The sequence below is a fragment of the Anthonomus grandis genome, chromosome 2 (genome assembly GCF_022605725.1).
Source record: "Anthonomus grandis grandis chromosome 2, icAntGran1.3, whole genome shotgun sequence".
Taxonomy (NCBI): Eukaryota; Metazoa; Arthropoda; class Insecta; order Coleoptera; family Curculionidae; genus Anthonomus; species Anthonomus grandis.
This window is the reverse complement of record NC_065547.1, coordinates 25,983,807-26,011,673: the sequence shown is the minus strand read 5'-3', so window position 1 is coordinate 26,011,673 and position 27,867 is coordinate 25,983,807. Positions and strand designations below refer to the sequence as shown.

The window sequence follows — 27,867 nt, the reverse complement described above, 5'->3', positions numbered from 1 at the left end:
ACCTGGGTGATGAGTTTTTTATAATATAAATCCGAATCATAATGAGCTCAACGTCTAAAATTCATTTCTTGTTAACTTTCAGAAAACGCAAAAGTTTCTAGATCGAGATAATGACATGGAACGGTTTTGTCAAAGAACATTAAACGATGCAGAAAAATATCGACTTCTAGCAAATGTATGGACACCAGATGCGTTTTTTGTGTTTCCGTCGTCGACAATTAGTCGTAAAAATCTCAAATTCCAGATATCGTGGTTGCGAACATACCCTTGGCTGTCATACTCAGCAGTTGAAGATGCAGTGTATTGTAAATCGTATATAATATTTGCAAAAGAGCAAATTGGGAAAGGCAGCCGTGAAAATTCAAAGGCGCTCATCAAAATTGTTTGGAAAATTTGGAGAAAGGCTTTAGACAGGTTTAAAGAACATGCGGCTTAGTAGGTATCAGGACGACGCCAACACCAATGCACGCAACTGCAAGTTCATTGATGAAAACAAGAAGAACGATGTCATTACTGACATTGATATAAGCCGAAAAAAGTTGCTGATCGAGAACAGAAAGAAATTAGTGTCAATTATCCGTGCAGTCTTATTTTGTTGTCGACAAGGAATAACTCTTCGAGGTCGTCGAGATGATGGTGCTATGTCCATGGATATGCCGGAAGATAACAACGGAAATTTCAGAGCTTCCTACGTTATGCAGTAGAGTGCGGTGATGAGTTTCTGCGAAACCACTTGATGACGACTAGGGCTAATGCAACCTATCTAAGGTACAAGACACAGAATGAAATTATCGAGGCTGCTCCCGTCCAGCCATAATTACGAATGAAATAGTAAATCGTGTAAATAAGACGAGGTGTTTTGCTGTCACTGCCGATGAAACGACTGACATAAGTGGAAAAGAACAATTTTCTATTGGAGTCTAGTATGTACGAAAAGTTGTAGGGAAACACGCCATATGAGAAGATTTTTTGTATTTTGTACCTGTAGAGGATGTGACAGGTGCAGGACTGGCTAATACACTGTTAACATTGTTGAAAAGGCATTGAGATTCAATACATGAAAGGGCAAGGTGAATTCGCATTTCAGTGTACTTCAATGTCATAAATAATTTTCAAGTAAGAAAATAATACAATACTGACGATGATCTTTGTTGTAGGTTATGATGGAGCACGAGCTATGAGTGGAGAGTTCAAAGGATGTGCAGCTATTGTTAAAAATTCAGGTTTAGATGCACCTTATTTTCATTGTGCAAACCACAATTTGAATCTGGCTATCTGTCACGCATGCGACATTGCACCGATTCGCAACTGCTTGGGGACAGTCAAAAAAGTCGTCAGTTTCTTTCAAAATTGTAACAAGGCTGGAATGATTTTAAAGAAAACCATTCTTGAATCGAAGACTGGCGCCAAGTAAACTCGTCTTCTTAAATTTTGCAAAACGCATTGGATTGAACACCTCGCATCACTTACCCTGTTCTACGATAGCATAAGATTCATTGATTCCACTCTGGAAGAAATGGACGAGCTGAAAGTAAAATCTGATGGTGTGCAGCCAAATGAGCTACTTGCTTCTATTCGAACGCCACAGTTCATAATTTCATTGGCAGTGCTCAAACCTATCTTTGGATTAACTAAAACTTTGAGTCTCAATTTACAAAAACAGGATTGTGATCTAAGTAAATGCATTGAATACGCCAACGATGTCCATGATGAAATAAAAGACATGCGTACAAAGGCAGACGAAACATTCCGAGAAATTTTTGAATCAGCGACGCAGATTGCTGAATCGATTAAGACCGTGCTGACGCTTCCACGACGGGCAGAAAAATCGGGACAACTATGCTGGAAATGCTGAAGAGTACTATAGGCGATCAATTTACATTCCATTTTTGGACAAGTACTCTGAAGAGCTTGAAACAAGATTTTTAAAATGTGCCGAGATTGATGAGGTTGAATTGGACAAGACCATCTCTGTTTTCAAAGAAGTATGGCCGAGTGAATTTACTGAGACAATTGAGGAAATAAAATCGGATTTGAAAATGTGGAAAAGGTACAGAGTAGTCTTCGAATTTCTACAACTTTCATTTGAAACTTCCTGTCAGGGAGCGACCGAAAACATTTCTCGACGCTCTTGATCTATGTGATGAGCAGTTTTACAAACATATCTATCGGCTCCTTCAAATCAGTGCCACACTGTCCGTCACAGTAGCTTCAAGTGAACGGTCATTTTTCAATTTGCGTAGATTGAAGACGTATTTGCGTAACAAGACTGGAGAGGAACGACTCAATAGGTTAGCTTTACTCAATATTCATCGTGTTATTCCAGTGACTAGTGACAAAGTATTGGATATACTTGCAAAAAAGAAAAGAAGACTAGATAATACTTTGTAAATGCTTAAATGCTTTTGTTGACTAAACATTTTATTTTTCAATGATCATCGAGTGACGACATTTTTATCTAGATGATCATTGAATTATATTGCAGCTATTCATCTCACGTAGGTCTGAAGCTTGATTTAGAAGCACACTCAAGACGTCCACCTTTATGTCACGATACCCATAAATCATTTATTGACAAAAATTGATTTGTATTGAAGATTATGCATTGCAATAAAATTATGAAAAAAATATCGAATTTTGTTGTACTTCGCAGTAACATACAAAACTATGATTTTGGTGTAATTTTAATTGTAGTCTGTAGTAGTTTTTGATTTTTGATATTTCTACAATTTTTTTTCAGACACATTATATTGAACTATAGGTTAATGCAATATCGATGAAAAATCATCGAGATTGAATACAGAGAAATGAGTTACAGACAATGCAACAGAACACAGAGAAAAATAGTCGTAGAAAATCGCTATACTTTGACTGAATGTCATTTTCTTTCTTAATCTGTTGAAATGACTGCTAGTACATCTACTCTTGATTATTATTCAGATAGTTAGCATCAAACAATAGCAAGTGTTCCATGAAGTGTCAGAATACGCAACACATAGTACTTTTCTCTGTGTTATTATGGAGTATGTGGACTGCTCATCTCTTACCTTATTATTTACAGTGCACTTAACATTCTACTCAGCAAAACAAAATGGTCATTCGTGAGGGGATAATCTTACCTACAAAGAAAACTTGAATGCAACTCCAAGATCCAAAACTATTGTCATATCTGACAGGGATGTATTGCACAACACATATAAATATCTTGTACCATTTTTATGCTTGGAGGAGCAAATACTATTATATTTGGCTGGAATCAAACGCATGTAATTCTAAACGTACCAGTCTTCCAGTCTGAAAAGATTTGATTGTAAATTACCACAGTCAGTAAGGGAGGAGATCGCTAGAATACATTTTTGTTGGTGTTGCTCTGTAAAACATAAGAATCTGGAATATTGAATATTGTGTGAGTATCGTTAATCAAAACATTTAAAAAAAGCGGCCCTAAATGTGATACTTAAGAAACACCTGAAGGAACACTTAGCTCAGAGGATATAATGAGCTAAGCCTCTTCAATTTGAGACCTGTCTGATAGGTAGTTGCGAATCCATCTCATGAAATAAACTTCCACACCCACTGCTACAAGCTCGCTTAAGAGTATCCGATGTTTTTTCCTATCAAACACCTTGGAAAAGTCGATGCAGATAGTGTGAACCTCCGATCTGACCCTGGACGCTTATTAGTGTTTAATCTGTGCAAATTACGTCGTACATTGAAGAAATGTTTATGTGGTCAAAATTACTATTTTAATCAGAAAAGGCAATATAATCATCTCTTGAACTCGACCTATATATTATCCGTTTTTTTTTTCCAAAAGTGCAAGTCCTTATAGGAATAATAGTTTTTTCCACTTGACTTTCCTATAACAAAAAGAAAATTTAACGACTTATTTTCTTAATATATCTTTATTTCTTCTGAACATCCAATGGTAAACATCTCTAAAATAAAGACCTTATATATTATACAGATAAATCCTTTTTTACTGATATGCTTCAATTAGTTTAAAGTAAAAATATAACTTAAGTTTACTGTAAAACGACTTAGAGTATCGTACAAAGACAAACACATCGGTCGCCACAACAGCCATCTGGTGGTGGCGGAGGTGGTGGTCCCCCATGGTGTGGGGGCGGACCGCCATGGGGTGGTGGCGGACCTGCATGGTGCGGGGGCGGGGGCATAATATATCTGTAGAAAAGATTGACCTTAGTTTTTCGGAAGGGATAACTATGTAAAATCTATTAATAATGCTTATTAACTTACCGGTAACAATTAAAGTGACGTACTAAAGTATTTGAAAAACCTGAGGGTGTCCCAGTTTTCTTATCTGGCTATTATAGCATGACACAGGTATGTTATCTAGTCATTAAATTGTCGTAAATAATCTTTATTTATAGATTATGACTTCGTAGTTTAAGCTTTTACTTATGGCGTTTGTTTGATTTTGATAATCGTAAAATCGAAAGTTCCTTTACTTCCTATATACTGTATGTGAAAGCTTTTTACATCCAGTAAAGTATATCTGGCTTAACCGTGATCTACGTTAGAGCGTGCTTTCAAGTTATTGATTTAGTGCCCGTGTCTGGATGTACAAGGGTTAATTTTTTCTAGTTCCTATCTTTTACCTAATTCTTAGTGTTCTAGATATCGTAACACTTAGATATCGTAACACTTCCATCATAAATTAATATACAGGGTTTTCAAAGTTAAGTAAAAACCATTTGATAATTTGTCAAAATCGTCAGGATGGCTGAGTTAGTTATCATAATATTGCCTTATCATTAAAGAGGAAGGTAAGAAAAATATACAGTAACATGTAAAGAAAATATCGATTATTTAATTTTATTAATACATTTTAAATTAAATGCTCAAAAATACCACTCCCTTGGTCCAAGAATCTTTAAGCCCGCTTGCAAATGCTTCTAATGGCTCTGGCAATGATCCTGCTATCAATATTATTGATACCATGAATTAAGGTTAGCGGAAGATCTTCAAGAGTAACATAACGCCTCTTATAAAAACCATTTTGTAAATAGCCTCAAAAGAAAATTCATAGGCGTTATGTCAGGTGACCGAGGAGGCATACAGATAGCCGTTATATACGAATAGCAGAGCCTATAGGGTATACATCTGGCAAATATGAGCAGAAGCTCCATCTTGTTGGAAATAGATTTCTTGTCTATCCAATAAATTTAAATTATACAAGTAATCACGAAGTGTTACAGCCAACATTTTAACGTACCGCTCAACAGTCAATGCGCCTTGATAAAATACAGGACCTACAATTCTTGAGCTGATCAAACCATACCAAACATTCACATTCAAGCGTCTCTGCAAATTACAAGGATAGAAGTTCATCGAATTTTTTTGACTGCAATAGTGGGTGTTTTTCTCATGGCTCCAAAGAATTAAGCGCCAAAAATTTGCATTAAGCCTGACTTGATAAGTGAACCATTGACAAAACCGAATGCGCCTTTCTTGGTCTCCTGGCATAAGCATCTATCTAGGTCTATACCTATAGGGCACCAACTTATGCTTTTTTAGAATGCTATGAACGGTTCCAAATCATAATCCACTTCCTTCACTAAATTATTAAGTGAATTAGTTGGATGAGCTTCGGAATGAGCTAAGACATCAATTTCAGTTGCTTCACATATTATACATTGTTTCTGGGTTCTAGGTTTTTTTAATACATTGACTTTTGATCTAAACTTACGATATAAAAGCAAAAAATACCTTTGATCTGAAGTTACGCATGAGAAATAAGGCGCTATAACGTTCATAAGCTGGGTGACTATTCTTCACATAAATAATATAACCATCGATTGAGAATTTTGCCTACTGGGTGTCCTATTAAAAAAAAAATTGAAATTTTAGACATAACTCGCGAGTGCGTTGTTAAATCAGGGGAAAAATACTACTAGTTTGCCTATTTAGCCTATTTTGTAGCTCCAATAATAAGGAAGTTAGCAATAGTGCCGACTTAGCTTTGAAAACCCCTTATATTTCATATTGTTCTCCGTAATTTCCAGAATCATCCTCGCTGTTTTCTAGCTTGTTCGGATTTCATAAGGCTCTCCATTATATTGTTTGCAGTCAACCCTCTCCTTTTTTCCCAAAGGTGAATTTCTCTGTTTGCCATCTTGGGCAGTCAAATAATGGACGTCCCTTACATCATCTTCGGCTTGGTAATATATTCATCTGTTTGTATGGCAGTAGTCCGTCTTCAGCTACATCCTTCTTATATTTGCGAACAAGATAACTCCTATACCTTCAGTTGGCACTGTTCTCTATGCAGTGCATATTCTACTAAAATTTCATTTTTCGGATTTGTTAGCTATATTTATTTAAAAAGGCTCCTTTCTTGCAATGATCATTATTAATACAGTCATAAGTTACTTATGCCCAGATGCGAAACTTTAAGTCGATATATATTTCGAGGTTTTGCCGCATCCACACAAAGAGATACCAGAGCATAATACGCCCCTTGATGTTACTTACAAAAATTATGTCTACTGTATATATTACATATACAGGGTGTTCATTTGAAAAGTTCCCTACACGGATTTATTGAAAACCACTGTTTAAAAAAAGGCCGAAATACGTCAAAAGGTTTGTCAAGGGGGACAACTTTCTAACCTAAAATTACTTCACCCCCTTTCACCCTCTGCCCCCCAGGGTCATTCCCTTAAAAATTTTAAATGGCAAGAGGTATCGAGTAATAGCTTGTTTAAAAGGTCTTTCGAAGTCTTTTATTTTGACGTTTGATTTTTTTAAATGAGTCGATTCTTTTTCGAGAAAATTAGAAAAATCTTTGTTTATCTTAATTTGTTCAGATAGAAAACAAAAACATGAAAATATCAGTTTTTATTTCAATAAGTGTTCAAAATGTTGCCCGTTGGGGTTTGCCAAATCTACAATTTGTTTATAAATTAAAACGGAAACTACCAACATAAACAGCAATTCCGAAGATTAGACGTGGAAAAAACTAAATAACAACCTGAATTTTTTCCGCAATCTTTTCATCAACACAGATATCCTTGGCGAACTGTATTTATTGTTATACCTGCTTAGTTATTTATAGTTGCTAAGGAAAATAAAGAATTTATTTTGCCGTCAGTTACATTTGTGATAGTCTTGGAATAGTGAAAATTTATTTGTTGAATTGAAGATTTCACTTCCAAAATGGTTTACACACTAGCCCAAAGAGTGGAAAATATTCTAATTTATGGTGCCCAAAATCAATGTGCTCGGCAAACTGCCGTCACGTTTAACGCCAGACATCCGGAGAAGATAACTTCGCATAGGTATGTTTTGGACCTTGTTACTAAGTTTACTGAAACTGGATCTGTTGCAAATAAAAAACGTGATCATCGGCGAATTTTGGATGAAGCCGCTCAAGTTGAAGTTTTGGGTCATTTTGGAATAAATCCTAATACTTCATTACGCAAAATTGTTGCTGCCACTGGTATTTCATTAGGCTCTGTTCACACAGTTACCAAACTTCATAAATTTCATCCATTCAAAATGAAAATATTGCAAAAGTTAACCGAAGACGATTTCAATAGGCGAGTTGAGTTTTGTGAAAAAATGACTGAAGCGATTAATGATAATACTATTTATGTAAAGAATATATGCTTCAGCGATGAATGCACATTTTTTCTAAATTGATTTGTTAATAAGCATAACTGTAGATATTGGAGCAATGAAAATCCTCATGCATTTGTAGAAGGGCATACTCAGTACCTTCAAAAAATTAATGTATGGGCAGGCACTTTAGGAAATAAAGTGATTGGGCCATTATTTATTAACGGAAATTTAAATGGAGACATTTATTTGGATATTTTGGAAAATACCATCAATCCGCTTATCACTGAATCCATTGAAAACCAAATCGATGATGATGGAAACCCTATACTTGATGAGGCTGAAATATATTTCCAGCAAGACGGCGCTTCTCCTCACTATGTTTTTCCCGTTTGGCAATGGCTAGACGACGAGTTTCCAGATAAATGGATAGGGCGAAGGGGGCTTATAGAATGATCTCTGATATAGAAGATCTCCTGATATAACGCCGTTAGACTTTTTTCTATGGGGTCATTTGAAATCTATTGTGTTTACTCCCCAACCTGAAAGTTTCAACGTCAAACAAATCAGTCGTCAACGCATCATCGACAGCTGCCATGTATATGCCATATCCCACAACATGTTTTATCGCCTATATCATTGTTTGGTCAAAAACGGGCAATATTTTGAACACTTATTGAAATAAAAACTGATATTTTCATGTTTTTGTTTTATATCTGAATAAATTAAGATAAACAAAGATTTTTCTAATTTTCTCGAAAACGAATCGACCGATTTAAAAAAATCAAACGTCAAAATAAAACACTTTGAAAGACCTTTTAAACAAGCTATTACTCGATACCCCTTGCCATTTAAAATTTTTAAGGGAATGACCCTGGGGAGCAATGGGTTAAAGGGGTGAAGTAATTTTAGGTTAGAAAGTTGTCCCCCTTGACAAACCTTTTGACGTATTTTGGCGTTTTTTTTTAAACAGTGGTTTTCGATAAATCCGTGGTGGGAAGTTTTCAAATGAACACCCTGTATATATTACTATATATTACTCACTAATGAAGTTAATTAATTCACTTAATGGTTAAGATACATGCTTAAAGTCACTCAAGATAGCAACTTAAGAGTTCCTTACCACAGGGAGAGTCGGAGCCTAGCAAATGCTGTTGTTAAACTCAAGACAGTGGATCTATGTGCGAAAGAAAAAGATGAGAGATGAAATAAGTGTCACTTCAGCTCTCAATTTATCACGGTAGGTAAATGAAATGCCCTTCTTTTTAAAACTTTGTATATGTATGTCAGACTTGCATACATATATAAAGTTTTATGCACCAATCCCAGCAATATTGCTCTATTTTGGGTTATTTTTCATTCATGATGAAATTTCTAAAAAAGTCCGTAAATCTTCATTCACTCGTTTTATTTCTAAAATTTAACTTTAACTCAGAAATGTCGGCGTTAAAGCTACTTATATTTTCAGGCTGGACGCCTTCTGAAGCCAGAATTAAATCACTAAATGTGATGGGTATTTTTTGGCTTACATTTTAGAAAGATATGCTATCAAGGAGTGACTGTTAACGAACATGTATTTCCTAAATCTATTAATTATATTCCCACCTAAAATCTCATCCGAAGTAAATAGTACTTGCAAGATTCCTGGACATAGAAGCAGCGTTGAATAATCTCGCATCTTTATCAATCCTTAATGCACTAATCCAAAGGAAAATTCCAGCCAGTCCCTGCAACGAAATTGAGACTAGCCTAAGATAAAGGACAATCAATTCAACCGAATTGCTTTCACAAATAAAACAGCGGTGAAGGCTGTTCTTAAAAGAAATTAAGTACTTTGGAGTCGACTGTGTGGAAGAAATTGAAGGTTAAACTTAAGAATGAACGTATAGCTCTAGAATTCACATCATATCGTTTAATTGCCTGGGGAAGAGAGGTGCCTTAATGAAACCAAATTAGTTGTGTAAATTTCCCTCGCACCCTAAACTTTCAAACTATGAAAAATAATATTTAAGTTATTTAAAATGTTGAAATGTAGAGAATGCTAATTGTAGAGATTTGTTTAAGCTAATTAAGCGCTTTTCAATTGATATTTAAGCTTTGAGACTGTTTAAATTAGTTTTATTTCAAAATTAAGCCAAAAATTATAATGTTAAATTTCTCGAAGAATCTAGGACCGATTTTAATAAAATAAAAAGGTATTTTATTAATTTTTATTTGACTTTAATAAGCAATTAATCACAATCCCTAATTTTAAATCAAAATAATTAATTGTTTTATTATTTTTTGTAATGTTTTGATTTTATAGTTGTCAAAAGTCAAGTTTTGGCCAATCATAACCCACTATTTCCCATCCAATTCCCCCACTAGGCTGATGATTGGTGTAAAAATCTTAACATTCAAGGAGTTTAACCACATAACACATTCTTATGTGTTATGTGAGTTTAACAGAAGCTTACTTTAGAGAAGGTCTACTTCTTGGTTTTTTTTTGCCAATTTGGACTCCAAAAATTAAATCAAATCTCACCTTAATCTTGGTAGCTTAATCCTCTGTTTTTATTAAGTACCATCTTGCCTTAGTGCAGATTTAAGGGTGCACAAGGTGTTGTTTATTCAGCATTTAAGTTTTGGTCAGTGTCTGAAAAAAGCCCAATTTGGCCTTTCTTTTTGTGCTCTACCTCGTATTTGGAATTAAGGTACAAGGTAATCCCATAGAAAAATAATCCCATACGTAGTAGATGTTGCGGTCAATCCAAAGCAGCCAATGTTTATTCTAATGTATTCAATGTTCTAAGATTGGAGCAAACGGAAGGCAATGTGATGGGGGAATATTTTGGAATAGTCATTTTGGCCAAAGTTTTTTTTCAAATGATATAAAAAGTTTTCAGCCAAGAAGACTTTGGCAAGATGGTGATCTGATTCCATATTGTTTAGGGGCTGATGCCGCTTTTCCATTTGGAATTAACCTAATGTGACCATTTCCTGCAAATTATCTTCCTCAAAATGAGAGAATTTAACTGTAGGTAAGATATTATGTTCGTTTATTAAAAATATATAGCAAGATGGACAATTCTCAAATGACTGCTGTAAAATTGGGATCAACATATGCCATTGCCAGCGGGAGGAAACGCTTGAACCTGCGGACTTCGACGTCATGTGGTTCAAAATAATAGCCAGTGGTGCCACAAAATTTATCTGCTGTATCTACAGACCACCAAGCGACACCCAATATAGACGGCTCTTTTTGAACCTGGTTGATTGCATTAACTATCTGCAAATTGACGACCCAAGCGCAGAAATCATCGTCATGGGTGATTTTAACGTTCACAATATCAACTGGCTGCGCTTCTGCAACAAGAACGACGAGAAGCTGAGCTATTTGCCACCATATGCGGGCTTACGCAGCTTGTGGAGGAACCTACCAGAATCCCCGATCGAGACGGCGAGTTCGCGGGTCTCCTAGATCTGGTCTTGGCTTCAGACCCTGACTCGTACACAGTAACAGTAGATGCCCCCCTAGGAACATCGGACCACAAATTGATAACAGTCTCTTGCCAGCTGGAGGTTAAAACGCAGGATCCTCCGATGCCGCGGAAGGTATGGCACTATAAATCAGCAGAGTGGAACCATCTTCGGGAATTTTATCGTTCATTCCCTTGGAAAGAAGTCTGCTTTAGAACCAATAACATCTCAGAATGTGCAAACCAAATTACAGAGATGATCTTGGCAGGAATGGAAGTTTATTCCCTTTTTCTACTAAATGCGGATCAAACAACCAGCAATGGTTCAACCTGAATTGCAAAAAGGCAGTAAACACTAAAAACGCAGCATATCGCAAATGGCGTCGACATCCTTCCATCGAAAATCGGAGGAACTTTTTAGCCTCCAGAAATAGCTGCAAGCGAATTATTGATGAATGCAAAGAAAGTCACAACAACAGGATCAAAAACAAACTGCTAAACTGCCCAAATGGAACAAGATCTTTCTTTCTGGTCGGTATCGAAAGTCGTTAGTCAAGGATTTGCTAAGTCGACCTTGTCACTCCTAACAGCAGATGATGGTTCTATCGCGGTAACAGCAAGGGAAAAAGCCAACTTACTGAGTAAACTTTTCGCGTCCAATTCTACTCTGCACTCGCAAGGCAAAACACCGCCATATTTGCCAAGGGTGAATTCATCGATGGGAGAAATTTCTTTTCCCCAACGAATTATAAATAAAATTCTTAAAAGCGTAGACACCAACAAAGCTTCTGGACCCGATGGAATTCCAGCCCTAATACTAAAACGTTGTGCAGTCGAATTGACTCCTCCCTTATGTAGACTGTTCACGGCATCGTATAAGCAGGGCCAATTTCCAACAAGCTGGAAAACTGCTCGAGTGCAAGCTGTACCCAAAAAGGGTAAGAAGACGATGCCCTCCAATTACCGCCCGATTGCACTACTTCCACTAATATCGAAGATTATGGAGAAAGCAGTCAACCAACAACTGTTAAGATATCTGGAATCATCTGGACTAATCAGCGATGATCAATACGGCTTCCGAAAGCTTAGATCCACCGGCGATCTTCTGGCCTACGTCACACACTTGTGGACGGAGGCCATGGAGAAGCACGGCGAGTCCCGCTCAGTCGCTCTTGACATTTCCAAGGCATTTGGCAGAGTGTGGCATGAGGGACTACTAACCAAGCTCTCCTCAATCGGCATACAAAACTCATTATTGAATTGGATCAAAAGTTTTCTTGAACAACGAACAATCGAAGTAGCCGTCGATGGATACCTCTCCGACAAATTTAACATTAACGCTGGAGTCCCTCAAGGATGCATTCTATCCCCCACCCTTTTCTTGGTATGTATCAACGATTTGCTAGGAACCACTGTCAATCCAATCTACAGCTTTGCGGACGATAGCACACTTATTTCCACATTTAAGTCCGCCAAACCAACGACAGCCGCAAGTTCTCAGAATCTTAGGCAGCAACAAGTAGCTTCAACCAACAACGATATTAGAGCAATCTTGGAGTGAGGCGATAGCAATTTGGTAAATTTTAACGCTAAAAAAACGCAGGCTGCAGTATTTACGATGAAGACTAACCTTGGTGGCCCGCAGCTGGTTATGGCAGGGAAAACATTGCCAATGAAATAATCTTTACATCTTCTAGGAGTCGAGGTCACCAACAGTGTGTCCTGGCATGACCACGTTGCCGAGGTCGCCAGGGCGGCTTCCAAAAAACTTGGAGTGCTTTTCAAAACGAAAAAACTGTATACACCAGAACAGCTGCTGACTCTTTATAAGGCTCAAATACGCCCTTCCCTCGAGTATTGCTCGCATGTCTGCAGCTGTGCACCCAAGCATAGTTTAAACCTGCTGGATTCTATACAGAAGAGAGCTGTTCGTCTTATCGACAAACCAGAACTGACAAAGAGTCTGGATAGTCTGGAGCACAGGGGAAAGGAGGCTGATCTCTGTTTATTTTACCGTTATTATCACGGTAAGTGCTCCTCTGAGCTGGCAGGCCTGATTCCACCCAGGACTGTTCCGGCAAGAAGGACGCGTCTAGCAGTTGCGGCTCATCAACATCGAGTCCACCTGCCTACCCCAAGGACGTCGCTGTATCGGGACTCATTCATCTGAATCTTCTTTGTGGAACGGGCTTCCACCTCACATATTTCCCGACGCATACAACCTACAGCGATTCAAGGCCCACAAATATCTTCGCGCAAGCACCACTCTAAGAGTGACATAGGACTTTCCTCTTGTGCTTGTGTTTACCATAAAAAAAAATATAGTGAAAGCACTGGTAGGCTTACACAACTTTCTTACGAAAAGTGACATATGAGCTTGAAAACAAGAAATATTGTCCTGTTGTTGACAGAGAAAATGAAAGAGGCAAAATTATTGAAGGACATTGGAGAAATGAAGTAGTACATGGATTACCTGAGGGGTTGTAAGTTGTAATGCATATACAGAAACACCAAGAAAACCTCGTAACTTGTTTTATAATTTTTTTTAATTATGTACAAAATCATTCACTTTTTGACACTGACAACAACGACAACAACTAAAAAACCAAAATAAAAACATTTAATTTAGATAGATATTTCTTTAATTTTACATTTTATTATCATTTTTCGTTCAAAATTGCTTGGCACTGGTAGGTTTACACAACTTTCTTACGAAAAGTGACATATGAGGTTGAAAACAAGAAATATTGTCCTGTTGGTTTTGTTGACAGAGAAAATGAAAGAGGCAAAATTATTGAAGGATATTGGAGAAATGAAGTAGTACATGGATTACCTGATGGGTTGTAAGTTGTAATGCATATAGAGAAAGAGCTTTACCTGGTAACCTGTTTTATATGTTTTTTTTTATATACAGGGTGAGTTTTTTAAAGTGTTACAATGCGATATGTCAAAAACCGCTGCAAAATTTTTTTTGACATTTTGGTGACATTTCAAGTATACCGGGGGGCACTTTTTGTGATATTTTTGACATTTGTCCCTTCACCCCCCTAAGAGGGGGGAGGGTTACTTCCTTATTTTAAATGGAATGACGTGTTTTTTATTCTTAAATACGAATCTACATAAAATATGAAGTCTGTTTACAAAAAATTTTTAAAATTGCTCTGCTGGTTACAGAATTATGATCAAAAATGTTTTGATTAAATTTAAAAATAATTCGAATATTTTGCCATAATAACAGCCGGCTGCCATGGAAATCCTACTGTTTATTTTACTAGTATGGATGGAAATGAAAATCCTAGTAACAGTAAGATTTCCATGGCAACATAACAAGCAGTGTCACATAAAAATTTTGACGTGTTATTAACAAGTAAATTGTGTTTAAAAAGAAAAAAATGGAAGCGAATTTCAGTGTAGAAGTAGATATGTTGTTAATTTTGGGGGAGTGCAGAAAAAATTATAGGGAGGCTGCAGTAGTGTGGGCCGAGAGGTTTCCGGATATTCCAAAATCTCATATGGCCTTTAAGAGACTGGAGACCAGAAGTCGTATGACTGGTAGTCTAAAAAGTAAACGACGAAATCGGATTAAAACGCAAACAGATGAAAATAAGGCAGTTGCTGTATTAGGAGCAGTAGCTATTGATCCTCAAATCAGTACCAGGCGGCTTGCTTTAGATGCTGGAATTAGTCAATCATCAGTTATAACAATTCTGCACCGGTACAAGTTTCATCCTTACCACATTACACTTCATCAAGAGCTTTACGGACATGATTTTGAGAATCGCATTAATTTTTGCACTTGGATTTCAACAAAAATGCGTGAAAATAACCATTTTTTGAGAAACGTTATTTTTTCTGTTGAGGCTTCTTTAAATAATTGCGCGCAGGTAAGATTTAACTTATTTAAATTAGAACATATTCAAGTTTTGGTTGTTTGTTTTTCTGAAAGGTAAACAGGCACAACATGCATTACTGGGCAGCAAATAATCCTCACTGGATGAGAACTGTACCAAATCAACATCCCTGGTCTGTGAACGTATGATGTGGTATTTTCGAGGATAGAGTTATTGGTCCGCATTTTTTCCAAGGTCATTTAAATGGACAGGTCTACACAGATTTTTTAAGAAATCAGTTACCTCGTCTACTAAAACAAAATTTAAATCCTAACGTATGGTTTCAGCAGGACGGAGCTCCACCCCATTATGCCATACAGGCCCGTACTTATTTAAATGAGATTTTTGAAAACAGGTGGATTGGTCGAGGTGGTCCTGTCAACTGGCCTGCTCGTTCGCCAGATTTGACCCCCCTTGACTTTTTTTTATGGGGATTTATAAAAGACAAAGTAATGGCTAGTGCACCTACAACTCCAGAGGACATGAAGAACAGGATTCGTTTTGCTTGTTCATTAGTGACACCAGCAATGTAACAGCGGGTACGAAACTCATGTCAAGAAAGGATAAGAAAGTGTTTGGAAGTCGAAGGCGGTCACTTCGAACAACTCCTTAGGCATAATACATAGACGATAAATAGTTAAAAAGTAGGAAATAATTTGTTTTTATTGTAGTAGAATATTCGAATTATTTTTAAATTTAATCAAAACATTTTTGATCATAATTCCGTAACCAGCAGAGCAATTTTAAAAATTTTTTGTAAACAGACTTCATATTTTATGTAGATTCGTATTTAAGAATAAAAAACACGTCATTCCATTTAAAATAAGGAAGTGATCCTCCCCCCCTCTTAGGGGGGTGAAGGGACAAATGTCAAAAATATCACAAAAAGTGCCCCCCGGTATACTTAAAATGTTACCAAAATGTAAAAAAAAAATTTGCAGCCGTTTTTGACATATCGCATAGATATTTCTTTAATTTTATATTTTATAATCATTTTTCGTTCAAAATTGCTTGTGTACCCACTATTCATTTGTATCATATCCTCTTTGTAAAAAAAGCGTTCTTTCTAATTCTGCATTAAAAAATGGTGATATCCATTAAAAAACATATTGATGACGTCATATCTTTTTTGAGTCACCCTGTTTATTAAATTTCCACGTAGAAAAGTCCTAAACCCAATATTAAAATCGACGAGTTCGAACAATTTTTTCAGAAACGGTCCATTTCATTTTTATTGAATTTATCCGCTACTTTACGGATGCACTGTATAAATCTAAAGAGAATGCATTAGGAATAATAGGATTAAATATGGGTGAATTATTTTGGTTTACTGACTGTACATGCTGGGTTGAAAAGCTCCCCTAAGAAAGCTGAGAATATTATGCTGATCTAAGGCCTCTGAGCAGCTTTCTGCATTAAAAAATGGTGATATCCATTAAAAAACATATTGATGACGTCATATCTTTTTTGAGTCACCCTGTTTATTAAATTTCCACGTAGAAAAGCCCTAAACCCAATATTAAAATCGACGAGTTCGAACAATTTTTTCAGAAACGGTCCATTTCATTTTTATTGAATTTATCCGCTACTTTACGGATGCACTGTATAAATCTAAAGAGAATGCATTAGGAATAATAGGATTAAATATGGGTGAATTATTTTGGTTTACTGACTGTACATGCTGGGTTGAAAAGCTCCCCTAAGAAAGCTGAGAATATTATGCTGATCTATGGCCTCTGAGCAGCTTTCTGATTAAATTATACAGGATTGGGTACTCCACTACTTTTATTATTATCAACAGATTTTACATAATTAACATAATCAAAATGTATCCATGTTTTACTTTATCGAAGTAACTCATTAAATGCGCCATAATCAAATTAAGAGCTTGGTCTTTTCTAATAAAATAAAGTGGAAAAATTTTATTAAAAATGTTTTCCAAACATTTTTTATAGATACAAAATTATCTACTGCATGTGTAGACCATGCGTCTTTTAAAACTTACCTATACATAAATTTATGTTATAGTCTTTAAAAATTTCTTCCCAGCCAAAATTATAAAACACACAATTTTGAGGTACATGATATAGATAGGAGCAAATACCACGCTTATTTCAAGTATTTTCCGTTGCCTCCTTGAAACCTAGAGAGATAAGTAGAAAATGTGTACCTATAAATAAATTAATTTTTACTCTGAAAAATATTAATATGATAGTGCGATAATGTGCGAAAGTTTTATCGTCGAACGGCAAAGTGACTCTAAATTTGGCGTAATTCAATATAGCATCTATAAAAAAAAGTTGATGATCGCCAAAAGACGACACCCTGTATCATCAATTTCAAGTCTTTCCTATGTAAAGAGGAACAAATGATACTGTAAATAATTTCATTTTCTGCGCACTGCATTCAGCGATAAAAATACTTTCTAATTTTATTATGTACTCAATAATGTCTTTTAGAGGTATGGTTAGACCACCAAATAAGGTATTATTTTCATATGCTTTTAATTTACAATAAAATAACTCTTCATTAAACAGGGCCATTTGACTCAGTTGCAAAATTATTGCATATATCACAAGAGTGACGTGAGAGACATTTTTTAAATAAATATCTAGCTACATTTACTAAAGCATTTCCTTCTGCGCTTTTTAAATTTACATAATCGTTGGTAAAAACTCGAAGAGGAATATATTTTCAAAGGAAAATCGGGATTTAAATTTAATAGGGCTTTAGCGCCATCATCTATACAATTAGCTGTTTCGACATTATCCAAATATCCTAACGCAAAAACCTTTTTAAAGGATCGACAGAATTGAATAGGAGTAGGATTCTTTGAATTTCCACAACAATTTCTAATTTCACCAAAGAAGTGCTCGAGGCAATCTTGATTGAGATTACGTGTAAATAAATATCTATAACCTTTTTTTTTTGTAACATTTCCCAAATAATTAAAATTGATCTTATTGTAAGTCGCCACCCAGAAATAATTTTTGTTCTATTTCTCATATTTTTTCCTTCAAAACTTCTTACTTTTAAGTTTATAAAAAGGCTTTCCATATCTTGCAATAACGTTTTTATTCAGTTCCCATGAAAGCTTGAAAATCTTGTAAGTTATTGGAGTTTAATAAATTAAATAGATTATTCATTTTAAATATAAAATTGGCTGTTATAGTTGCTTCTTTTGGCAAGGCGTTAAATTCAATATAAGTATAGCTACCGCTACAGAGCGGCTAAATACTTGCGAAGCTAACTTTCATTTTTTGAAATTTATTAGGATAATTGTGTTCGTTTTTTAATTTATGGGCCATTTTGAACTGCTTCTTTTTGTCAATATTATAACATCATTTCTAAATATTTTCTACTTGTTTCTCCTTCATTTAAACAAAGAATGTGTTGAAAAAAATTATTTCTTGTCGACTTGAGTAGTGGGGAACATCAAATAAATAAACTAGTTTTAAATTTTCATCGTCAACAAAGAATGTGGGATTATCTATTGTCACTTTTAAAGAACTTTTAGCTAGTTTTTGAAAATTAGTACCCTGATCTGATACAACCCCAAAAATATTTAAACCGGTTTTGCGTATCCTTCGGAAAGTTTCAAATAAAATATCTTTTATAAAAAAGATATTATCTTTTATTAAAAAAGACACCATCTCTTGATTGGTGAAGATGAAATGTGATATTTCGTCCATGCATAAAATACAGTCTCTTTCTTTTTCATGCAACAATTTTACTCTACATTAAAAACAAACTCGTCAAAACCTGGATTAATTACCCATTGTTGCGTAAAACCGTTTAATGTAGATTTTTATAGTAGAGGATAAACTGTGGACATTTTTTTGTAAGCTTTTGGACCCAGAAAAAACACACTTAGAGCAAACTGTTTAAATTCATTGGTATACCTGCGTCCTTTTGAGTCCTTATTCAGCAATAATTTCTGTTTCAAGGCTTCTTTTGCAAGTGTGGGTAGTAATAGTTTTTTCTAGTGTTTTTACTGTCTCCTTAAGTAAAACTTTTCTTGGCTTATCTGCTGAAAGTTTTACTGACGTTTGGGTTTCTGCAACTAATTTTGCTAATTTAGATTATATATTCAATATTAGGTATTCAGTTTATATGAAAAACTTAACTAATTTATGCCGTTTATAATCAAATCTACGATGGATTTTTAAGACGCAATATTTTTATTTTGGTATGTTACAAAAACATTACGACTATGTATACGTATTAGTAATATTATAGGTATTTTGATTTAAATAAATATCTTACCTTTTAGTAACGGCTGCTTTGGCTCATTTACTTCGAAGGGTTCTGACTGAACAATGGCATCAACACTGGCTTTAGGAAAATGTGCATCGTCTACAATATGTCCTACATTATTTTAATTTAAAATCAATACAAAATAATTTTATTAGGTTTGAATTTATAAAAAAAAACTTACAAATTCTAATACGGTTATAACATTGCGTTGGAGTATTATCCGCGTATCTATGGGATCCTATAAATCCTAGGGCATTTTTCCAAGCTTAACACCTTAAATTTTTGTTTCATTTAGGCTTGGCGCGCTCGGTATACATCGATAAGTAAATTTGCACCAGACCTGGTGCACTGGGTAGACGGGGAACTGCGGGGTGGATTTTGACGACCGACCGGACTGACCCAACTTGTATTCTATTCTGTAAACTTTGCCAGTGGCAAAAAAACTCGTGCTTGCGCTGCTTTTAAAAAATAATCAGGCGAATGGCAGAGGGCACGAAATGCATGCGGGCGCGTTGTCTTATTTCGCCTTTACGCACCTCTATGCATAACATTATATAATATATAATAACCTATGATAAACTTCTTTTTGTTAATTTTTTCTTAGATTTCATACTTGTGCCCATTTAACCTAATTTAGAAGTTTTTTCCTTTTTTTTAATTTGATTTGTTTTTCTTTTATTTTGTTATAATTTGTTGGTCTGCTGTGAATTTTTGGTAAACTGATAAGGAAGCTAATACGGTTAAAAATGTTAATTTTGGGCATCTAAATGTCCGATCACTGTTTACAGGTTTTGATCATTTTGTAAATTTAATAAAGTTAACCAATACTGACATTATGTGTATTTCTGAAAGCTGGCTGAGCGATTCTGAGGCTGATAATTTTCTGATCCCGAACTACAAATTATTTGTAAAGAATAGACGTGGTAGGGGTGGGGGCGTGGCTGTCTACGTACGACAGATTTTTAAAAGCTCTTTAGTTTTTGCTGACATTGACTTTTCTGATGATTTAGAGTGTTTATTTATTAAAGTAAATATAGGCAAAACAATTTTTCTTGTTGGAACAGTCTATAGACCACCAAGGTCAGATTTAGGGCGTTGTGTTGAATGTTTTGATGATATATTATCACATGCATGTCTACAGTATGAGAATATTATCATCCTGGGTGATGTTAATGTTAATCATTTTACAAATAATATTTTACTTGATTGTCTTACAGCTTATGATTTTACTTAGTGAATAAATGAGCCTACTCGTATTGCTGCTATGGCACAAACACTCAATGATGTTATCTATTTTAATAAACCCTCAAATGTTACAAGTACAGCAGTACTTAACGCTGATCTAATTAGTGACCATCAAGCTATATTCTGCAGTATCGAGATTGCGGCACGGAGTAGGGAGATAAAAACGAAACTCTATCGTAATTTTAAACATTTTAATAAAAATTATTTTTATAAGGACCTGAATAAAATTGTGTGAGATAATGTGTACTATATCAATAATCTAGACGAAAAAATTCAGTATCTTACTAGTAATATTTGCTCATTATTTGATAGACATGCACCCTTTACGACGTCATACGAAGCCTTATACCCCGTGGATAACTGCAAATGTGCAGTTTTTTATAAAAGAAAAAAATAAGACATTGTCAAGTTTTAAAAAATCTAAAAATTTGACTGATTGGGCATATTATAGACAGATGCGTAATCTTGTGGAGGGAATGATTAGGCGAGAAAAAAGAAATTATCTGCAATTTCATCAGAACATCAGAGATAGTAAACAGTTATGCAGAGCTATTAATAATCTAAGTCTAAAAAATGTCTCTAATCGTTCTATTCCTTTAAATCTCAATCAAACTAATAAAAGAAAACCTCACGCTTAAGCAATAGGTACTTGCACTGGAAACCAAGTTAGATGAACTAGACCAAACATCAAGGTTAAACAATGTTGAAATACAAGGTATACCTGAGAGGGAAAACGAAAATTTAAATAACATTGTTCAGAGTATAGGTCAGTATGTAAAATGTGAAACTAAAAATGAGATAACTGAATACGTTACAAGAGTCCAACTAAATAAGAATTCAAGAAACAAAACTAAAAACATAATAGTCCGGTTTGTTTCTCGCCGAGATAAAGAAAAATTTCTTGCAGCCGCAAAAGCAAAACGGCTAGAAAAGGAAAATGGTTCTCCAAAAATGTCAATACCAGGAATATCTGACAGCATATATATTAATGAGCATCTTACCATGAAAAATAAAATTATTTTTAAAGAAGCCAGATCTGCTGCTAAAAACAAGAACTATAAATACTGCTGGTCTAGGAATGGAAGGATATTTGTTCGAAAAGATGATTCTTCGCGCATTATTCATATCAGTGATTGTAATGTATTCGAAAAGCTGTAATTTGCCACCAAATTTAATCAAGCCATGAGAAAATTAGCTCAGTATAATGGCTGAAAATCTACAAATATACTACCAAAACACACAGGGTCTTCGTACAAAAACTAATGATTTCTCCCAAAATCTACTCCTTAACGATTATGACGTCATCTGCCTAACCGAAACCTGGCTAAACAATAATATCTTATCAAGCGAGCTTTTTAGCGACAGTTACTTGGTATATCGCCGGTATCGAGAGACAACAAGCTCAAAGAGGAAGGATGGAGGAGGATGCCTAGTGGCGGTTAAATCAACACTGGAGTCCAACCGACGATATGATCTGGAGCTGGAGTGTGAAGATATTTGGGTCTCAATCAAGTCCAGCACTGGAGAGAACGTATTAGTGTGTTGTGTCTATATTCCACCTGGATGTGATTATTCAATGACAACTTTTATAAGTGGTTTGGTTAGGTTTGAAAATGTGTTGCAGAGTAGTTCTGTCCTGATCGTTGGAGACTTCAACATGTCAACGGTAAGTTGGCGTACAATTATTAATGAATCGTTCTTTGAGTCAGTCCAATCTGGGAACAAGTTTTCGGAAGTTCTTGACATGTTTTCTTATCTTGAATTTAAACAATATAATTTTTTGAAAAATTATAAAAGTAAAATACTAGATTTAGTTCTTTGTAATAGAGGCTTAGTAAGTAATCTACAACAATCTCTTAGCTGTTTAGTTAAAGAAAATGCTAACCATAAAGCAATTGAATTTGCTTGGTCAGTTTCTTGCATGAGACCTCTCCGAGCTCAAATAATAAAATATATAACTTTTAAAAATATAATTTCGATAACATAAATCAATCCTTATCAGAAATCAATTGGAGTCAATGTTTAACGGGCGCTCACGTAGATGTCCTGGTGGACCAGTTTTATCACAAAATAGAACTAATTATACAAAAATTAGTTCCGGTGCGTAGAGTTAAAGGCAACTTTCCTATCTATTTTCGTTTCGAAACAATCGCAGTAATAAAAGAAAAAATCAAACTCCATAAAAAATATAAAATATACAGTGATCGAGCTTCATACGATCGATTTTGTGAGCTTAGAACCCTATCTAAACAAATGATAAAAAATGACTATAAAGAGTATATAAATAGCATAGAATCCAAGATTTTGGAAAATACAAAGAAATTTTGGGGTTTTGTTGGCAATAAGAGAAAAAACAATGTGTCTATTCCACACGCCGTAAAATTAGGTAATATTTCTGCAAAAGGTGGCAGGGATGTAAGCAATTTGTTTGCTTAATCTTTTAAGAGTGTTTATAATACATCAAATCCAGTTGTTTTTAATAAAAGTAATATTAAAATATACGAAATTTCAGAAAATAAAATCCTTGAGATATGTAAAAATTTAGATGTAAAAAGTCCTGGGCCAGATAATATTCCACCTATCTTGGACATAGATAATATTCCACCTACCTAAGGAACTGCGCAAATAGCTTGGTCAAGCCACTAGGCATTATATTCAATAAGTCGTTAAGATCAAAAGTTTTTCCTCAAAAATGGAAATTAAACGAAATTTCACCAATTTTTAAAAATGGTGATAGGGAAGACGTGACAAACTATCGGTCCATTAGCAAGTTATGCATTTTTGGCAAAATCCTGGAAAAAATTATGTACGACACAATTTTTCCGAGTGTAAAACATAGAATTATTCAAGAACAGCATGGTTTTTACCCTAAAAGATCTCTTGAAACAAATCTACTATGCTTTTCAGAATTTGTCACTAGAACAATAGATAACAAAGGTCAAGTGGATGTGATATATACCGACTTCAGTAAAGCATTCGACAAAATTGATCCTGAAATATTAATACAAAGGCTTGAAGAAGTCGATGTTGATCCTGCAATAATTAGATTATCCTGTTCCTATAATACAGGTAGAAAAAGTAAAGTAACTATTGATGGCCATAAATCCGAGTGGTTTGACATAACATCAGGTGTACCGCAAGGCAGTCACCTGGGTCCGTTGTTTTTTATAATATATATAAATTCAATAAAAAAATGTTTTAAACACTGTAAAATATTACTTTTTGCAGATGATTTGAAAATCTACTTAAAAATCGAGACCATGGATGACTACCTCAAAATCCAACAAGACCTTTTGCGCCTTGAACAATACTGTCAGAAAAATCGTCTCTTTCTAAATTCTGCAAAGTGCTTTTGTATTTCTTTTACAAAAAGTATAATATCGCCTTACTCTATAAATAGCAGTAATCTGAAACGAGTTGTACAGATTAGAGATCTGGGAGTAATCCTGGATGAAAAATGGACTTTTAAATCTCACATTGAGCGAGTGATATGCGGGTCCAATAAGATGGCTGGTTTCATAAAAAGAAATTCAACGGACTTTAAAAACCCAAATTCAATTATCTCCTTATATAATGCTTTTGTCCTCAGTAAACTTTCTTTTGCCTCAGTAATATGGAATCCGAAGTTCAATGTAGACATTACGCGCCTAGAGCGGGTACAAAATAGGTTTCTAAAATATCTAGGATTTAAGACCAATATGCCAATATACAACCATAATTATACCATTATACGAGCCAAATTTAAATTTTTAACTCTTGAATACAGAAGAAATATCACAGATCTTTTTACGCTTTATAAAATAGTAAATTGTCACGTCGATTTACATTATCTTCTATCTCACATTAATATACGGATACCAAGGCAAAATGCAAGAAACCGAGACTTGTTTGCAGCTGATTTTTATCGAACCAACGTAGGACAGAACTCTCCACTTTCTAGAATTCAAAATGTTTTTAATTTTTACAACAATTTTCTGAATTCGGATATTTTTGGAACCCCGATAGGATCCTACAAACGCCAATTAAAAACCTACTTTTTAAAAAAGATAGAATAATTTTATTTTTGTTTATTTAATTCAGAACTTGTAACAGTTTACGCTCTATTTAATCTCATTAGTGTATTCATCTAAATTTCCCTTTTCTTTTTGATTGTATCTACACACGTAACATGTAAATTTAAGACAATGTTTGGTAAACCTATCATAAGTTTGTTATATATACACAGTGGATGCTTTTTTGGTACTTGTGTACTGTTCGCAACCTGAACTTGTAATAAATAAAAAATAAATAAATAAATAAAAAATCTCCGTGATCCAAACAAAATTAATTACTATTTTGCTTCAATTTATAGCCCGTTAAGTAGTTGCCCCGAAGAAGTTGCTAATTTTCAGAACAAACAGTTTAAACATGATCTAAATTTTTCATTTCGATTAGCCAAAGTTGAGGAAATTTCTAAAATAGTCTTAAGCCTAAAATCAAATGCACACGGTTGTGATTCAATATCAGCGTTAATGTTGCAACACTGTATTCCAAAGCTATCTCCACATATTACTCATATTATAAAGTGTTGCCTAGAAGCTGGGTATTTCCCGGGTATGTGGAAAATTTCTCTCTTAACATCTTTGGCTAAAATTAATAATCCAACTAATTTCAGCGACCTATTTCAATTATCCCGGTCATCGCTAAAGTTTTGGAAAAGTTTATACAGCCGCAAATTTATGACTTTCTCACCTCCAATAATATTATTCCGCATAAGCAATCTGGGTTTAGAAAACAACATAGCACGACTACTGTCTTACTAAACGTTACCCAAGAGATAATTTCTGCAATGGATAAAGGTGACTCCACAGCACTTATAATGCTTGATTTTTCCAAAGCATTTGACACCTTGGATCATCATTTGCTTTTGGCAAAATTGGCTTATTATGGCTTTGATAATGTTTCCCAAATGTTTTTTAAATCCTACTTATCCAACAGAAGGCAAATGGTGGTCTTGGAAGATCAGACTTTTTCAAATATCAAATATATAACATCTGGAGTACCTCAGTGATCTGTTTTGGGACCTCTCTTATTTCTAATGTATGTTTCGGATTTGTTTAAAGTTGTAAAATACTGCCAGATCCAGGGGTTCGCGGATGATATGCAAATTTATCATTCTTTTAAAGTTGAATCTGTATTGGAGGCATCAAATAAAATAAACGACGATCTTTCTAGAATTTCCTTCTTTTCCTCTCAAAATAATTTAAAACTCAATCCTTCAAAGTGTTGTGTTATGTGCTTTACTTCTAAGAACAAAAAAAAGAATAGCATTGGACGGTTTAAAGCTTTTTGTGGGAGGTAATCAGCTTAGTATGGTTAAATGTGCAAAAAATCTTGGATTGCTTCTGGATGATGAATTGCGCTTTAAGTTATAAACGTTTCTAATGTTATTAAAAAGTCATACTATTCTTTAAGCCATTGTATGCAAACAGAAATATAATTAATTTTAAGGTAAGGAAAAAACTGTGTGAGTCTTTAGTATTACCTATTATGAATTACTGCAATATTGTTTATTTTTCATGTTTAGACAAAATCACTGCGTACCGTTTGCAAAAGCTGCAAAATCAATGCTGCAGATTTATTTATGGACTGAGAAAGTATGATAGAGTCTCTGCAAGGCTATGTGAACTTAGTTGGCTGCGCGTGGAAAATCTATTCTCTTTGCAATTGGCCGTTTTTGTGCATAGACTGCTAGCGTCGTCTACTCCTCCCTACCTCCGCAAAAAACTTACTTTTCTGAAAAATTTACATGATGCAAATCTGAGATTTATAAATAAGTTGTCAATTCCTAGATATCGAACAGCCTTCTTTCGTCGTAGTTTTCTGTATAATGCTGTGGCAATTTACAATGACCTTGTTCCGAATCCTATAAAAGAAATGTCAGTAGCGGGTTTCAAGAAAAAACTAAAGCTGCATTTTTTAACAAAACAGAATAGCTAAATTGTCAGTAGGTATTTCTTATTTTATAATTTTTTGATTTTTATGGACCAATGGGTGTATATATCTGTTTATTTTTATATTAATATTAGTGTTACCATTACAAATGTTAATTTTTTTCTTTCTGTTGTGCTATCTAAAATAATTTTGCTTACTTTTTTTAAATAGGTTAAGTAGATTAGCCTTTGGCTAGACTTCGCCTATGTACACTATTGAAAAGTACAAATAAAGCCATTATTTATTTATTTATTTATAATGATCCATTCACCATCCTGAATATTTTTTTAATTTTCATTACTTTTTAGTAATTATTCTGAAGAATTAAGAATTTTTTAATGGGATCAATCATCAAATTACTCAACTTAGCCATAATTTATCCGAACTTGTATCTTTTATGTTTTTCGAGAACCCAATGTTCGCCCTCTAACTTGGGATACCATATATACTTATCTGGGATGAATAAAAAAAAGAAAAGCGTACAAATACGAATATATTTTTTTATTGTTCATATAGATACAAATAGTACACCAAACATCCAAACTAGTCTTAAGTTTCAATTCACCATTTTAAAAATAACAAATTTGTACTTTTGAAACCGACAACTCGTTCTTTCGCAAAAATATTTTGCAGAATACATCCTCTGAAACCATTTTGTTACAAAATGCGCTTACAATCAATATATTCAGACTTTTCGTCGCTATATAGTTTATATTTACACTAATCTGCCAAGAAAAAAAAGCAAAAATCAAAAACATTCATTATCATTATTATTATTTCTTTCCTTTTCTTGTATTTGGCAAACAATATAAAAGAGATCATTAGAAACTAACAAATTATTAAAGGCAGTAAATTTAGATTAATATTGTTAACAACAAATTACGGATATGTTTACGGAAATATTTATAAAAAATATTTTAGCTGGTATGGTGTTTGTATAATCTAGTTGTTCCTCGGTCAATATATCAGGCCATGAATACTCTTTTTCTCACTATAGACCTACAACTATGCTATCACATTTTGCTTTTATTACGAGCCTTGATTTCTTATCAAAATACACCGTCTACTTTGGGCAAAATTTTTGTCACTTCGGTTCCGTTGGTGATTTTAACAAATTCGAGACGAGCGTTTTAAAAATCATCAACGAAACACGCAAACCGAAAAGTGTATACATGGCTTACAATCACTATTTTAATATGGTGTAAGGTTTTTCAAAAACCTATAAGGGACACTTATATTGAGATATTAATGGAGTTTATGTGACGCCTGAACTCGTAATAGGCACACGATACATCTTAAAATACACAGCGATAATTATAGGCAAGTGACTAAAATTTCAATTGTCAAATCATATCACATTTATCTAATAAGCTTTTTTTTTCACTTAGCTGCCTATTGGTATATACATAATAAAAAGAAATTAATTTAAACAAAAAAAATTAAAATAACGTTAGTAAAAC

The 27,867-nt window shown here is 34.4% G+C and overlaps 2 protein-coding genes across 3 annotated transcripts in view; one reads left to right on the top strand and one right to left on the bottom strand.

Annotated features, from left to right (window-relative positions):
- The window catches only part of LOC126750216 (uncharacterized), a 303,441-nt gene that overhangs the window by 173,191 nt on the left and 102,383 nt on the right, over window positions 1-27,867 (bottom strand). Inside the window, exons 11-13 of one of the 2 annotated variants that reach the window (XM_050459760.1) lie at window positions 19,199-19,288; window positions 18,835-18,995; window positions 3,887-4,185 (exon numbers count right to left, since the gene is read on the bottom strand). The exons of the other annotated variant lie outside the window; for it this stretch is intronic. Of the exons in view, the coding sequence (XP_050315717.1) occupies window positions 18,853-18,995; window positions 19,199-19,288 (233 nt within the window). The 3' untranslated portion in view covers window positions 3,887-4,185; window positions 18,835-18,852. Of the gene's footprint in view, window positions 1-3,886; window positions 4,186-18,834; window positions 18,996-19,198; window positions 19,289-27,867 lie in introns of those variants that run through there. 2 annotated transcript variants of the gene reach the window in all.
- LOC126750221 (uncharacterized) overlaps window positions 1-27,867 on the top strand; it is a 140,164-nt gene that overhangs the window by 33,250 nt on the left and 79,047 nt on the right. The window lies entirely within an intron of this gene.